This window comes from Diadema antillarum, unplaced genomic scaffold, assembly GCF_040938485.1.
Source record: "Diadema antillarum isolate AM-2024a unplaced genomic scaffold, OU_Dant_1.0 seq00000934_RagTag, whole genome shotgun sequence".
In the NCBI taxonomy this organism is placed as follows: Eukaryota; Metazoa; Echinodermata; class Echinoidea; order Diadematoida; family Diadematidae; genus Diadema; species Diadema antillarum.
In genome coordinates this window covers 41,101-58,211 of record NW_027271785.1, presented here as the reverse complement: position 1 = coordinate 58,211, position 17,111 = coordinate 41,101, and the positions used below count along the sequence as shown (strand labels likewise).

The window sequence follows — 17,111 nt, the reverse complement described above, 5'->3', positions numbered from 1 at the left end:
AAAATTTTTGCTTCTTTTGACCATAACTTCAAAAATGTACCTTTATATGTAGTGACCAATATATCATTTAAAAGTTATTATTTTGTACTTTATGACAGAGACCATACTTCAAAATCTTCAAAAATGGACTTATCGGTTTTTGCGAACAAACTCTTCAATTGTAACACACCAATACTAAATCTGCCAATGAGATGGGGGAAAGAAGATGAGCACTTCAAACTAAAATCTGGTTTCCAGTAGGAGTGTATTTACCACATAAAGTGAAATCCAAGCCAAGCCAGGGAGAGGTCTCCAAGTCATGGAAAGAAAAAAAAAAAAACAACACAAAAACAAGCAGTTAACATGTTCCCTCCTGAATTCTTAAATCCCTATAGACATAATACACAGGTCACCAGGTTCCCATAAGGAATGGGTGAATAATCTCATCTCATTCTCAAATCCCACTGTAAAACCACAAACATTGGTGGTACGAAAATTTCACAAACTGGAGCCGACGATCTTTTTCGCGGCATGAAACTTTCACAAATTGAAAATGGCATTCAATGCATGTGTAGACAAACACTTTTGCTTGACTCTTGGCTCTTTGTGAAATTTGTGAAAAATTTCATATGCAGGTAAAAGGTTGGAGATATGAAGGATGTATATTTGCCATTTCTTTGACATTTATGGAAACATGAAGTCATTTTTATGTCCTTATGTCACAAAAGTGCTTTTCTGAAAAGGTGCATGTATGCACATTTTTGTGCACTTTGTAGATGAAAGAAGGGGAGCCAGAAATAACTGTCAACAATTATTCAATGATTGCTTGGCGACAAACAGAGAGAAAACAAATGAAGAGTTTCATTGCAAAACAAGCAAACTCCGTTCTTGTCAATTTGAGATATTTATGATTAAACCTGCTGAAAAAAGATAGAAAATAATAAGAAAATATGGGATACTTTTAAGCATGACTTCCAGAATGTTCCATGAATATAAAATGAGGTGTCATTGGGAAGGTTCTGTTTTGCTATGTCTGATGGTGGACTTATTTTAAAATGTTCAAAATGGCGCTTAATTTTGACAGATTTTGACAATGACTGTAAATATGTGTGTAGGTATTCAACAGTTTAATGCTGTAGTCATACTACCACATGTTTAATTATTGGCAAACCCAGAGAAGCTCATGAGGAAAATAGGACCATTGGTTTGAAAGTTGTGAATTTGTAAAGTTTTGATGCATCCACCACTGGATGAAAAGATTGTAACAGTCTGTGATGCCATGTTAGGAAAACAATATCATGAAAATATAAAAAGAATTCTTCAAAATGTTTATCATCAATGAAAAATGCACATTCCCTCAAGGTGTTACTAACACAAAGGTTGTAATTTCCCCCTACTTTCCAGAAGTGGTACAAGTCAAGTGCTCTTTCATTATACTGTAGGAAAGTAAAATATGTTGAATTATTGTATTTTCTTCATATTACTGTAAACTGATATTGCTGCTTTCCCTCAATTAACATATGTTTGGGTTTCATTCTCCTGTGAGTAGCAGGTACATGGCATATGAATCAGTTAGTTACATAGACTTTGAGCTTTGATATGATATCATGTGTGTTTTAAAGCATCAGATACTGAATAAGGTATGAGATATGACACCCAGTCAATGAACATATTTTATCGTAAACATGGATATATGTAAAAGAGCGCAATGATTACACACCATTTTTAACCTCTGTATCATATCACTGTGAGAAATGAACTCTTGAATTCTGTAAGGAGATTTCCTCTGCAGGGACACAGAATAAAAAAAAATAACATGTTCCAGTTCAAGTGCAAATTAGCTGTGGAGACACACTGAGCGTAACAATGCTCAAATCTGTCTATGCCACAGGCACTTAGAGGCCTCAAAGGTGGTGGGGTTTATTTGTTGTGGCAACATGTTCTATCAACCAATGACAGGTGCTATGTCAACCTACAGGTAATGCAACCATTCAAAGCTTTTCATTTGAAAGATATCAAATAATGTTTAGTGATATCATGACAGAGTGATCACTCAAATAGACTGAAAAACCTCCATTTATCCCACCTCCCTTCTGGTAAACAAATACAAGATGTCACTACAGGAACTTGTCACCAAGATATGATAATATTTAGGTCATGAGGTATGACACTGGTTTATGTCTGAAATGAAACAAGCAGTCACTCTTCATACATGTCATAATGTGCTTGCAGGGAGATAGACCCCCTGGTGTAGGCCCCCATTATGCAACCCCCTCCACCCCCCACCCCCCCACCCCCCCCCCCCCCCACAAAGTACAAGTAATAATAGAATCAGAATCAGAAGATGGAAAGTCACTATCTTTCACTTTAAAGTGTAATCCTATTCCTCATTTTAATTGACTTGTAGACTAAAATTAAACAAAAGGATGAGTACAGATTTCTTTAGTTATGAAATAAGAAAATGACATGATTTTAAAATCTTGTTTGTTTTGATGGAAGATTGATATTGATCATGAGTATACCACATACTAGAAAAGACGATGATGTCTTATAGGGTTCTTGGTCCAGTGATAAGAGTTAATAAGAGTTAAATGATGAGAGCAGGTGCATCTTACTGTGGTAAGAACATTTTGTGTTATAAATATCCACTGTTATTTACTTTAATAAAGATTATTGAAGTGGGGTGTGAATGAACCTATTGTGTGCAGTGGGTACACAGTATCAATCTCAAAGAATTGGTTGATGGCCTGCTGAGGGGGATATCCCCTATCTATAACCATCTTCATTTTCCTTTCAAAGTCCTTCTCTTCACATCTGTGCACAATATATGTGCCACAAAGCATGGTAAGTTTTGGAGTGGAAAAGTAAAAATATCAGCACATAGACAAGAAACAAGATGTGTAAGCACACTCGTTGTGAAGAAACAAGTAATGTGGGGAGTCTATAGTATTCAAGTATTCAGATAGACTTCAAGTATGTGATAATCATATCATTTAAAAAAACAAACAAATAAACAAACAAACAAACAAACAAACTTTCCGGGGTGTGTATTGTTGGTAGAGAGTTTTATGGTTCAAATGAGTGTTAGTATTCTATATTGAAAGTACTGTTTCATGGAAATTTAAAGGAAAGAAGTTTTCTTTTGCTAGAAATTTAAAATGCAAGTGGAACTAACATGATGGTCATGGCCTAATTGGGCCCCTGAAGGGGGGTCAGCTTGGTTTGAAAAGGGCTTTTTTTTTTTAAAGTGACAGTTTCATCTTCAGGAAAGAAACTTGCATGCAAGGAATCACCTTTGATTATCAGGATATACAAACTTATTTAAATGTGTCTCATATCTTGGCCTACAGACAGAGTCCCAAAGCAATGCCCCAAACAGATTCAAATTACTGATGGCACTGATGCTACTGATGGTAAAACATTTTATCTAAAGCAAGTATGTTGGGACAATTGAGTAAAGGTGTGTAGATACTTAAAAGAGAAAGACTGGATTTCAGTGCAGCTGCAGGATGGGTCTGGTGTAGAAAAAAATATGTTTATTACTTTCACCAAAATGCATTCTTAACAAGTTTGGCAGAAATCATCCTTAGGTAAAGGGCATGCTAAGTTATTGTAAATGATTCATGTGGCTCCCATATGGGCCGTAGAGTCAGGCTTCTGTGGGTAAGGGCAGTGTAACATATCAATAATAAGCCACATTCACTCACACACGTCCAAAATTAACAGTTACTGAGAAGTAATTTCACTTTGGCGATATGCATGTCGATGCAAAATTCAGTGCAGCTTGATTTTTTCTTTTCTTTGAACTTGTGCAATGGAGGAAATGAAGAGATTTTTTCCAATCCAATAATGCAGCAATGCAATAGTCTGGAGATTTTAGTTTTGCTGTGAGTGAACCATAGCAAACAAATTTGCTTCTAAATTCATAGCGCACCTTGCATTATGGGATGTAAAAAAAATGCAATTTTGCACAGTGCTTGTACATGCTTCACACCGCAAATAATTATGACTATTTTAGTTGAAAGCATGACTATTTCAGAAACATAGGAATTTGTTGGTGTATATATCACAATTTGAATCTTGCCGATAGTTGCAATTATCATATCCATAGACATAAAAAAAGGTTTTTTGCATCACTGTTCAAATCGTGACCCCAGTAATTGTGACTTCTGGTGACTGTTTGAATGGGTGTAATGTACATCAGTCCGGCAAGAAGGGCATAATAGCATAATATTGATTAGGGGATTAGGTAATCTCTATTTAGTGACAATTACTTTCCAATCAAATCAATTAATCAATTAGCAAACAAAGATCACTGAGCATGACACATCCAATTCATCACCATTCCTAATGCTTTTCATGAACAAACAGCCACAAAGCAGTTTAACCTGGCTGAAAGGCTATAGCAAACATCCATCTTCCATTGGTCAACGTTCATACAGGGCTGATTCACATGCAATTACCAGAACTGACAGTGAATGGATTCTGCTCCGAACACTGTTAGGGTTGTGGTAGGGAAAATCCCTCCATTGTTTGTTCTGGCTCTATGAAGGATCCCTGGGTAACCAGTAGGCAAGGTAACTACATCTGAAGAGAATGTATTAAAGGGGGAAGTGGGGGGGGGGGGGGGTGGGGGGGAGGGGGATAATGTCAAGGAGGAACCTCTTATTTTTTGCAGGATGATGATATAGACATCATTTGGTGCAGTACATCGTCCAAGTGTATATATGCATCACCTGTGCAGTGCTTTCAAACTAAGAGCCCTACAACTGTATAGCTAGCAAAATTATTTGTAAGAGCACTAGCACAGATATCACATCCATTTGGTTTGGAAGAACAGTTGAACATGCTTTATAAAGCTAATATTTCATATTTCACATATATATGATTATGTCAACATTAGAAATTATGGTCACATGTCAAAAATCATTATTTTTGTTTAAATCAGTCAGCATTGTCCTGGCAAATCATCACTGCAAACTTCACTGACTGTCTTTCATTTTTATGGTTATGTTGCTACAATGATTTTTGTAATGTTTGCAATTATATCCTTTGACTGAGATAATGGTATCTTGGCTTACTTATTGTTTTTTTTTACAGCATGTGTAAAATATCTGATGGAACTTACCATGTGTTGTAGACTTTCAGATCCATGTTCTACCTATGAGTTCTGCTGCTTCTTTTCTAATGCTAAACTAATTGACATTTGACCAAATGTAGATCTTTGTTTTGATTTAAGTGAAATACAAAAATTCATTAGTCTTCTTTATTGTTTGCTGAATTAGTAAAAATCCTTCTTAAGTAAAGTGGGCATCTTGTAAAGTCCATATGACATCAATGTAAACTGTTTAATTCATTGCCAACTAAGAAAAAATATGTAAAGTTGATATGGTGATAATTATATGCTTAGATAGGCATACAATGTGCACATGGATATAAAGTTCAAAGTATGGAAAGGTCAACAAGGTTTGAAATAGGTGTGTTGATTTATGAGGACAAGTTGTGTCAATGGTTGAAACCAAATCTGTCACTGTTATTATTTTTCTGTCACTTCTGCATTGCTGTTAGAAAGTAAAACCAAAAAAGCATTCATACATTCTTAAGACAGCTATTAAAAGTAAACACAAGTGAGAGCTGAATTCCATCCAGTTCTGAGAGGTTTCGATTACAGAGCCTTGGTTCTAATTCTCCCATATGAGAGAGTACAATTCTAGGTCATATCCCCCCCCCCCAGAAAACAAACAAACAAACCAACAAACAAACAAACAAACAACTAAGCAAGCCAACACACAAACAAAAACAAAAATAAAATAAAATGAAACAGCAGAAGAGCCACCAGGCAGTGGAACTGTGGACTTGATGTAAAGTTATATTAAACTTTCAAGTAACACTTAAAGCTATATTAAACCTTCAAGTAACACATAAAGTTATCTTCTTTATTAAAAAATCAACAACAACCATTTAGATAAACCAATTAATTTAAATAACCATTAAAATAAATTTGCCTTCTACCCAGAGAGGAGAAATGTAAGTTGTCATGGTAAAAAGTGATGCTCTTCATCACCTGGTATATAATGGCGAAGGGAGAGGTGTAAAGAATAGAGATAAAAATATAAATTAAAATGGCTACCAGAATATTGGGAAGCAAAAAGAATACAGGAAAGGGGAAGCAACGGAAGTAAATGGTAAAAGGGTAGAAAATTGGGTTTAATGTGTTGAATGACGAAAACCAGATATATTTGTGGCATTAAATTTTTGTTGAATTTGAGCCAATGGCCTCTTTCGCGGCAGGAAATTTCACAAATTGTCACTGGCATTCAATACATGTAGTGTAGACATGAACTTCCACATGCATTATGATTTTGTGAATCTCAGCTCTTGCAAAATTAAAATGCACGCAAAAAATGTCGGTTTTACAGTACTTCAGGTATTGTTGATAGGTGGTGGGTATCTAAATGGGAAGAGCATTTATTGATTGAGGAATTTGGAATATTTGTTATGAAATTGAATGTGTAATACTGTTTATATTACATGTGCATGTGTATATACTGTATATATAGTGTTATCATATCATGGATAACTTCTCTTTAAACTAGGGTCATTAATTATCTCTTTAAACTAGGGTCATTAATTATCCTACAATTTTACTTCCTGCTCCTTCTTCTTTTCCAGCCATTCTTATCAGCCATCACCTTATCCATACAACTCAGTCTCTGTAATCCATGCCTTTTTAAACCACTTCTTTCTTATTTTTTCTTCTTCTTCTTCTTCTTCATCTTCTTCTTCTTCTTTTCTGTTTTTTTTTTCTTGCTTTTATCATTCTGTAAAAATAATTTCTCCAAGGTTTTACAAACACCCTCTAATACTTTTCTGTCACATCCGTGGGATCTACAATTTGTAAGAAGCAGCTTCACTCATTTGTGTCTGAGATGTGGGAAGTGCCATTGATTTATTCAGGGCTTAATCTCACCCCCATGGGCACTGGGTCAGTGTGTTTAAAAGAATACACCACTTCTATACAGCTACAAGTCTTCTGTTTGCTGTCTCCACCCAAACACTGTAAACAGAGTCAGTTTACTTCTCCCTCATTGGCCATTACTACTTCAGTCTCCATGGAAACCATTCTGCCTTGTCCCCTGTGTCTCTTTTCTCCCTTTCTTTCCTCTTCACTTTGCCTGCCCTATGGGATTGACTTCCCTCCCCCCAGCCCACTCTTTTATGTGAGATCCCATTACCCAGGCAGTCAGTGTATTCTTGGGTGTTCCCTCTTTGAAAACAGACAGGAAATACCAGGTCTATATCAGGTCCTAGCCTACAATATGCCAGGTCTACATCAGGTCCTAGCCTACAATATTTCCCACCTCCAGTGGCATCCAATCATCAAAGCCTGTATTCCATCTTGACATAGATCTTGGCAGACGTTTAGAGGCGAGCGTCCAGACCAGCCCCGAGCATGCAATGTAATATCTACTGCAGATTAATAATCACCTCACCGTATGTCTGCACGCAGACATGCGCACACTGTGTATGCAGGATGCATCAGTTCCCTCCCCCCCCCCCCCCCACATTATTAAGATAGCTGTTTGGGCTTGTGTATCTTTGCACGGAGATCAATGAAAGCATGTTGTTACAAGTGTGTGTATATGTGTGTCTGTGTGTGTGTGTGTGTGTGTATCTGTCTATCTGTCTGTCTGTCTAGAATACAATATATGAGTGTAACTGTTACTGTAATAGTCCATAAAATGCACACACTTTTCTCCTAGGGGCCTGTTTGCCTGATACTTTGTCTATTAAAGTTGACCAAGCTTTATTATTCTTTTGACTGACCCTATTCAGTCTTCCAGGTCCACCTATTGTGTGTGTGCATGTGTGTGTGTGTGTGTGTGTGTGTGTGTGTGTGTGTGTGTGTGTGTGTGTGTGTTGGGGGGGGGGATATGGTGAGGAAGGTTGGTTGCCTAGCTATGGTGCTGCTATTTGAGCTGCTTGTTATTCACCAGCTTTGGCCAGGAGTGCCAGCTGCTAGTTTGGTAGGGAATTCCCCCATCGTCCACCCTGTCTGTCCCCAGGATCCTTGCTGAAATGAGACCCTGGCAACAAGCTACCCTGGGACCACTCTTCTCTCTTCGTCTCTCTTTCTCTCTCTTTCTCTCTCTTTCTTTTTCTCTCCCTCTCTTTCCCTTTATTTTTCTTTTTCTTGCTGAGTATATAAATATATTGTTCTTTCTCTCTATTGCTGTAGCAGATTCTAATAAGATATTCACAAAGGACACATGAATATTTTGAATGAGTGCCCACTAAACTTTTTTTTTTGCCAGCATGTACCACTAAGTTGATATAGTATTATTTATTTATAACCTTGTGTGTTTTGTCATTTGTTTGCCAGAATTGAAATAAGATACCTATTTCATCTCTATGGTGATAACAGTCATCACAAATGTCATGAAATGTATACTATTTTTCTTACCATGAAAGCATATTAATGTGTGTGTATTGTATATTTACACACTCACATGCTTATACTGTTCAATTTCTTAACAAAGAAGGCTAAAGGAAAACATCAAATGTGTTTATAGACAGGTGGCCTTATCAGGTAGGTTCACTGCTGCAGTAATTTGACATATTTTCAAGAGTGCAAGTAGATAGTATATATACGTACATGAATATACTGTGCATAATTGTGCATGAACTTGCGCAAAATATTCCTCCATTTCATCTTCATATCTATCTTCATGTACATAAATTATGATAATATACATTTACACTGAAAATATTTTCTAACCATGTAACTTTCATATAATAAAAAATTATTATTTCTATCATTCACAGACCTAGTTTGTGCTTGTGAGTATAGATATCTTTGTGTATATATATATATATATATATATATATATATAGGCCTATACAGTTCTGCCATTTGTTAGAAGTATATCAATTGTTGCTGGTCATGTTAGGCATGCATTACAATGGAAAGCAAACCATTAAAAAAAATCAATGAGTGATGGTAATAAGGTTTATAAAATAGACAATAGTTTGTATATGTATTTGTATTGCATTTCAAAGTAAAATTGTATGTGGGAGCAAGAAGCAACGCGCATGCTCACAATATAAAGTTTGTTTTTACCCCCCATACAGCTAATATGGACCTTCTCTGACCAATGACGGAGGGAGCCAGTCCAGATGGTTACCATGGCAACCCTGATAGAGGCAGCCAAGAATGGGCACTACGATACAGTGGAGCAGGTGCTGCGTACGGGTCGTACCGACATCAACTGTCGAGAGAGGGAGTCTGGGGGTACGGCCCTCTTTTGGGCTGCTAACTGGTGAGCTGGTAGTCCCTTTCACTATTCCTTGATATTTCAAGCATCAACAGATGTTGCATTTACAGTTACCTTGGGACAATAGACAGTAGCAGACATGGGAGGGAAGATACGGAATGTCCAGCAGAAGGGGTTTGAATGCTTTTAATGACTTTTTGAAGAGAGAACAGTTTAGCAGTGTGGACATTTTTGTGCAACATGAACTATATTGAAAATGAAGACACACATTTATTTTTTTTTGGCTAATTCTACGTCATAATGTTTGTTTTTATTTCAAGGAATTAAAAACAAGCCAAATTCATCTATACCTGCCCGAGTGCAAAAGATAACTGATTTAACAATTTCTTAATTTATTGTAAGTTTAGATATAAAGATGAGAGACTCAAACTTCCCTGAAATAGCATCCTAAATTCTGAGCAAAGAATAGTCTATTATGTTTCAAACATCAAGACTCATCATTTGTTATATCATATTAAAGGGGTTAGTCAATGTACTTTGGGAACCTTACAAATACCTCCACTTTCAGTTTTAGTATAACTATTTCACAGCATCACAAGCAGTAAAATGCTGCTTTTCATTGCCTCATGAATATAGTACCCAATTCTTTTGTGGTGCTTTTGTGAGTCACATTTCTCTGTGTGTGTGTCAAACTGTTGGTTGCTCAGTGTTTAGCATTGTTTGTAATACAAAAATCTATTCTATCACTTGTACTAATGATATTGTTCCATTATTTTGTATCAGTGGCCAGTTGTTTGCGCGGTAATGTTCTCCTGTGGGAAACATTACAAAAATACCTGTCCATGGGAAATATGACAGAATATTCTGCCCGTGGGAGGACAAGAAATATGGTATGATGTCATGTGGTCAATATTAATCAGATTGCTGTTTGTTGAAAATCTCCATTTTCGTCATGCTCATCTTACAAATCATTCTTAACATCTGGACCTGTTTGCAGTAACTACAATGATGTATGAATAAATTTGTGCTTATAATAAGGTATTAATTTCTGCTTTAGAGTTAAAAGGGGCAAAAAGGGAAATTCCCTAATTGCTGTTAACTGGTGTGTGTTCTGTATATGAGTCATCAAGGTAATCTGTCTTGATAGCCATCACAATCAAGGAAGCATTTCCCAATGAACTATTACTTAATACCTGCATGTATTGTAGAGCTCTAAAATTGCTGTTATGAAAGAAGGCTGGGTGGTATATCACCAGTGATACTGTGAATAAATTCTTTGGTTTTTCCAGCTTCTAGCAGAGTGCCATTGATGTACAACTCTTTGTGCACATGCACGGTTTCATTCAAAAGAGAGGTTAACTTTTTGCCATTTTTGGACTGGGCTGCTTTATGTCTGTGCACTTGTATTCATCTTATAGAGCTGAGAGCCAGTGTAAAGATGCCATTATGATGAACTATAAATGCTACCACATGTAGAAAAAAAAAATATTTATATATATAATCATGGACTTCCGGAAAGGCCTGTGTAGATAGCCTTATAAAGTCTTTGTGTCCCATTACCAGGTGTGATACTTCCAGATTAACATACATGCCTTCATCAAACAATGCACAGGAAAAAAAAATGATAAAGTGGGAATCTTGATGAGCAGATGCGTCGGGTCTGCTGCTGTTGACGTGCTGAGCGCAATATAACTCACTGAATGAAAGCTTTAAAAGACTACTACTCAACAATTATGACCATGTGACACATGCTTCTGGATGACCAGGAATATTCTTGAATTGAAGATGATATTCAGAGATGCATAGTATGGCTCACCTCAAGACATTTCAAAGAGTTTAACTACAGGATATGAGCTAATCCAGGTAACCAGAAATGCTGCTCAGTTCCTGTTCAGTGGCATTCATCATTATGCTTACAGATTTTGACAGCAAATCATATTAGCTAATTTAAGAGAAAGAAAAAATCCTAGATTTTGGTCGATGATTGTTCTCCCTGTAATGAACTCATGGTTCATGATCTGCCATAGGAGTCAATCTCACATTCATCTCAGAGATATGATGATGATAATAATAATAATAATAATGATAATGATAATAATAATAATAATAATAATAATAATAATGATAATGATAATAATAATAATAATAATAATAATAATAATAATAATAATAATAATAATAATAATAAGGTCTTATTTACCCAGGGTAGCCTCTTCAGTGTTACCACTGCTCTACCAGAGGGCCCTGCTATTATTATTACCCTAACGTTGCCAGGTTGCCTGATTGCCTCAGATATGGCAGTATTCTGGTTCATTATTATTATTGTTTCTGGCTGTCTGTTAATGCTAATGTCAGTACCATGTGTACTGTTGAAAATTTGAACATGGTGTGCAAAAGCCAATATTGATGAGTTTCGATTTAAAGAATGTAGTCAAAATTGGCATAATTCATTGCATTAAAATTATAGATGGAATACTGCATGAAACATCTTTTTTTTTTGTCATATAGATAGTGACTAATATGTAAGAAGTCTTGTATGACATTGGCCTCTACTGCACTGTAATTATTGGAAACTTGTCATTTTTAGCATACAAATGAGTGCTGAAAAAGTCATGACTGGATACAGTATCCACACATAAATACATTTGTTTTTTCTTTATTTTTAAACATTTAGTAACAAGATGTCAGTGTTCAACTTTATACCTCTGGATACTTTGATGTGAAATTTATCATGTTTAGACATTATCAAAACATGATAATTTATCATTGATATGTATTTATGCCAAGTGTGATGAAATAATAGCTTACAGATTTTGTTTTTGATAGTCTCCATTAAAGACTAAAAGTAAAATGAATATATCATTATTATGTTATTAGCAGATGATGTTTAAGATTGCAATATTATGTTTTTGATGGATATATATATATATATATATATATATATAAAGCATATGTTTATATTGCTTTAAATAAAAAAATAAAATGTTCTTGGAGATTTCAGAACACAAAAGCTGTGATTATAATTTCAGAATGTAAATTATATTATTGGAACTGCTAAAAACCAAGTCTAATATCTCTTCTGATCTTGACAAACAATACTTCTATTGAATAAATTTGAAATTGATCTGGTTTGCATGGATCCACATTTATTCATGCAGGAAGTACTCCAATGTAGACCTATTTGTTTTTGAAACACTGTACTTATTTTGGCCATAACTATGGGGGTTCCAAAATGAGGACAAAAAGATGATTCAGTAGGTTATGCAATGAGTTGGGTGCATTGCTATTATGTTGATGCATATAAAATCAACTATTGTTTGGGCATATTGAAGCCCTCAACTTCTGGCAGAAAAAAAAAGCAGCACCCTAACCCAACAGGTCCATTTATACAACCACCAAAAGATTATGACAGCATATTAACAATGTAACCCTCTTCTAGAGTATCTCATTGATAAATTCCCAGGGCATATGACAGCTTTGAATTCAGTCATTGGCTCAAGCTCTTCGTATCAGGAAGTTACAGGGGAAAAAAAGAAGTGCATTATCCCTGCAGTTATTTGCTCTACTGCAGAGAGAGAAAAAAAAATCTGTATAATTTTGTAACTACCTTTCCTTATTTGGTAACCCAGAAAAGCTCTTATCCTCCTTGATTTTATGAACCCCGTACATACCCTGGATGTGTTCTTAATAATCATTGTCAAAGCTAACATTATGTGACTTCAGGCATGTATATGTGTTGTCAGCCATGAAAGCGCCTCAAATAAGGAAGTAAATGTCCATGAATTATGCAGAAAGCTAGTTTTTTGCCCATTTATAGTCACTGTTTGAGACTTAACCACCCTTTTGCTGCTGAATTAACTGTCTGCCATTGGCGTTTCTCCCAATTCTACCCCTCCCCCTACAGATTTGTTTTGATTGTATCCTAGGCTTCAAGATGCTTATCAAATCTCTGTGAAAAAAAACAAAAACCAAACTACTTAAAGAAGGCCAAAAAGAAGAGAAAAAACAGCAACACACATACAATGTCCTCCTTTCCCAATGGGGACGCTTGTTATTTGCATGACAATAATCACATTTATACTCAGAAGCTCACACAGCAATCTGCATATAGCGGTTGTCAACATGCCACCTTTTTTATGGCTGACATTTACAATTACAATAACAACAACAAAGCCCAGAAGGGGCCTACCATCTATTGAAGTCAGTTAATCTAATATGATGCTAAAGTTGCAGAAACCACCTACACCAGTCATCCTCAGTGGAATTACTTAAAACATCTCTAAAAAATCTGTTTAATATGCTGTAGGAAAAAAAAGTGAAGATGCCATACATTTCCTTTTCTTCTTCTTCTTCTTTCTTTCTTTTCCTAACCTTAAAGACTAAAAGTGCCACGAGCATCTTTTTGATGGATTGTTGGGCTATAGAAGTATACACTACTATTATCATTATTATTTGTATTATTATTATCATTATCATTATCATCTCTATCTTCACAAGATATCTCTTGGAGACCAATATCACATCAAGTTCCATCCTGGAACCTTAGACTTCTGGTACTTTTCTCAGGATTCGCGCCGTCCCCAGCAATGCTGCTTTTTGGAGCATTTGCACTCGATCGGGCACACCCACATCGTCCAAGTGCCATCGCAGCTGCTTTGGCGTTGTTCCGAGTGCTCCGACGACAACAGGGATCACCTTCATATTGTTATTATTATTATTATTATTATCATTATTATTATTATTATTATTATTATTATTATTATTATTATTATTATTATTATTATTATTATTATTATTATTATTTGTATTATTATCTGTATTATGCAAACACTTACACACACACACCCACCCACACACACATACACACACACACACACACACTTCACATGTAAGGGCCAGAATCATAGAGAGACATATGTACATGCCAGTCGTCCCAAAAAGAAAAGCAAACAAAAACAAAACAAGAGCATACAAACACATGCAAACACAAAAACCAAATGAATCATTATTCAAAAACTTGAATTCAAATCCCCCCCCCTCTCTCTCCTCTCCGTGAATCATAATCTTGCTCCATAAGATCACGTGTGACCTATCGCCACAATTTTTCAGATGCATAAAGCCAATTAAAAAAAAAAGCTTAGTACCTGATTTGGTTGATTTTTATCATATTTCATATTGTTTTTAACTTAAATGTTTGCCAGGATTAAAGTACATCGGGTGGAAAAAAAAAGAAAGGAATGAAAAAGGTTGTACTGTATATGAATCATGTTGTCATGACATTTTACATTGAACTTTGATGTCTCAATGTCTTATCCCCTCCATACCTGATTGCATCTAAACATCAAGGTAAATTTTCTTCTAACTGTGTTTTTGATGTTGGTAGTCTTTCTTTCCCCTTCTGTGGCAGGATTTTTTTTTAATGAAGTTGGACAGGCTGCATATCTTTTGAAAGCTGAGTCTGAAGGGTCTAGTAAAGCCCAACTCAGAAAAATAATGCATAATACAGCTACAATGTTCATTAACTGCCATTTACATACTTTTTGAAATGTATGTAATGTTTCATTTTGAGTTTTCATTGTTTTTTCTAGTTTCCTAAATGTCTTAATGTTTCCCCTGTCCTTGATGTATACACTTTTTGAGTATATTTCTTTCCTATGTGAAAACCATCTTAACTACTTAACTCCTCCCTGAAAAGCTTCGATATATGACAATTCATCACAAAGCTACCAAAAAGTTGCCAGATTGATTTGTAGTTATCAGTAGATTATGAAAAAGCACACTCTAAGTTTCAATATGTTGTATAATTCTTTAGAAATGGATTTTTTTAAAACTCATCTAAATAATGCAAAGAGAGTACGCACTTTAGAAAAGTGTTCACTGAGAAAAGATGCTGTGGAGTCTATTCAAGGGCTTAATCTCACCAGGCTGTTCTCTGTGCAATCAATGGAACAGAAAACAGGATGTAAAATTCCAGGGCAACGGCAATGAAGGGATAATCAGATTTGAGCTGAAATTTTGCTCACCTTATTTAGATATATTCTACTCATGACCAATAGTAACTTTCAAAGCAGTAGCATTATCTTTTCAAAAGTCATTGGAGTTGAAAGTGAAGAGAGTGTAAAGGGCTTCTAAGAACTGATATGGAGTCTCAAGACATACCTATTACACTTCTAAAGAAAAAGTTGTACCAGAAAAACTGAAAAAAAACCCCAGCTTCTGATTTGTTTTATGATTTCAAACTTAGAATTTCTATCAGACAAGGATTGCTCTTTCAGAAAATACCCAAAACTTAAAATTGAGTAGGTTCACCCATTTCACCCATTTTGAGTCCTCGTGTAAAATCTAGGCATTCGACTTGTTTTTGGCTTTGTGTGCACAGTCACATATGTACACACAAACACACACACACACAAGGGCACACACACACACACACACACACACACACACACACACACATATATATATATAGATGTATATATACTCACACAGGTACATAGGCCTATACATACGTAAATATATACATGTACACATGCATGCATAAATTATATTAGAATCAAGGAGGGCTTTCCATTTCTCCCGTCTTTGACTATAAACCCTGAGTTTATTTTCTCTTCATAGTGGTCATTAATTTTCTTTCTTTGTTTGTTTCCCTTTTTCCTTCTGATTCCTCCAGTGGTCATAAAGAAATAGTTGAGCTCCTGCTACATTATGGTGCTGATGTGGAGATACCGGTCAAGTGGCAGTTCACCCCACTCCTGGCCGCTGTTGACCGCAAGCATTATCACACCGCTAAGACACTGCTCACTGGGTATGGATATTTCTAATTATTTCTGTGTATTTGACTTTCTCTATCCTTCACCTTATTAGAGCATAGATGATGAAGAGGAGCTATGTCAGTAGAACATTCATCCAATCAAAAGAATATTTGTCTCTGGGATAAAGAATTCATGCACAAAGTAGATTTAAGGTGTTAAAACCAGTTTTATTTTCAGATATTTTCAAATAAGAAGCAATTCAATTTTAATATTCATTTTTGTTGTTGTTGTTGGAAAAGGAGATTTTAAGGCTTTGAAAACCAGTTTTATTTTCAGATATTTTCAAATAATACGCAATTCTACTGTGACATTCATTTTTTTTTTTTTTTTTAGGGGGGGGGAGTAGATGTTAAGGCTTTGAAAACCAGTTTTATTTTCAGATGTTTAAAAAAAAGAAGCAATTCTGTTTTGTCATACAATTTTGTTGTTGTTGGAAAAGTAGATTTTTATATAGAGCAAGGTCATTTGAAATATTGGAATTTTCCATGTGTGATATATACCCTGCATAGAAAGAGAGTATGGTCCTCACATCTCTATAATGTGCATGTTTTCTAGAATATGAAACCAAAGTGGGATCTGTCTAATTGCTGGTGAAGTCATGAGGCTAATATATTTAGACTTCGTTACCTCCAGGGCATGTTATTTCAAAACTGTGTGATGTGGATTTTGCTTACCCATGGACATCTCAGCTGTAGTGTTTGGCCAAATTTGTAGCTTCCCAGTAGACTGATAGTTAAACTGTAATTGCGGGACCTCGCACGCTCCTAATAAATAAATAAACGTGGGATTTTCCCTAACTCATGAAGCTTCTCCCACAACAGGGATATGTTTTCTCTACTGTGAGAATTTCCTGTATATTTACTGATTATGCAGCAAAGTGACATTTAAAGGTTAAAGGGTGTGTACAGTTCTGGTCGAGGTGAAGATTTAGCTTTTAACGTTTTGTGAGATATTCAGAAACCACTCTATGAGATGTCAAAGAGCATGCAGTTCTAAGGGGTATTAAAAGTTTATTAGATGAAAATCGGTTTTGAAATGGCTG

General features: G+C 35.6%; 1 protein-coding gene across 1 annotated transcript in view; it reads left to right on the top strand.

Annotated features, from left to right (window-relative positions):
* LOC139741563 (uncharacterized) overlaps positions 1-17,111 on the top strand; it is a 36,613-nt gene that overhangs the window by 11,946 nt on the left and 7,556 nt on the right. Inside the window, exons 2-3 of the mRNA XM_071652147.1 lie at positions 9,112-9,299; positions 15,928-16,062. Coding sequence (XP_071508248.1) covers positions 9,157-9,299; positions 15,928-16,062 — 278 coding nt within the window. The 5' untranslated portion in view covers positions 9,112-9,156. The remainder of the gene's footprint in view (positions 1-9,111; positions 9,300-15,927; positions 16,063-17,111) is intronic.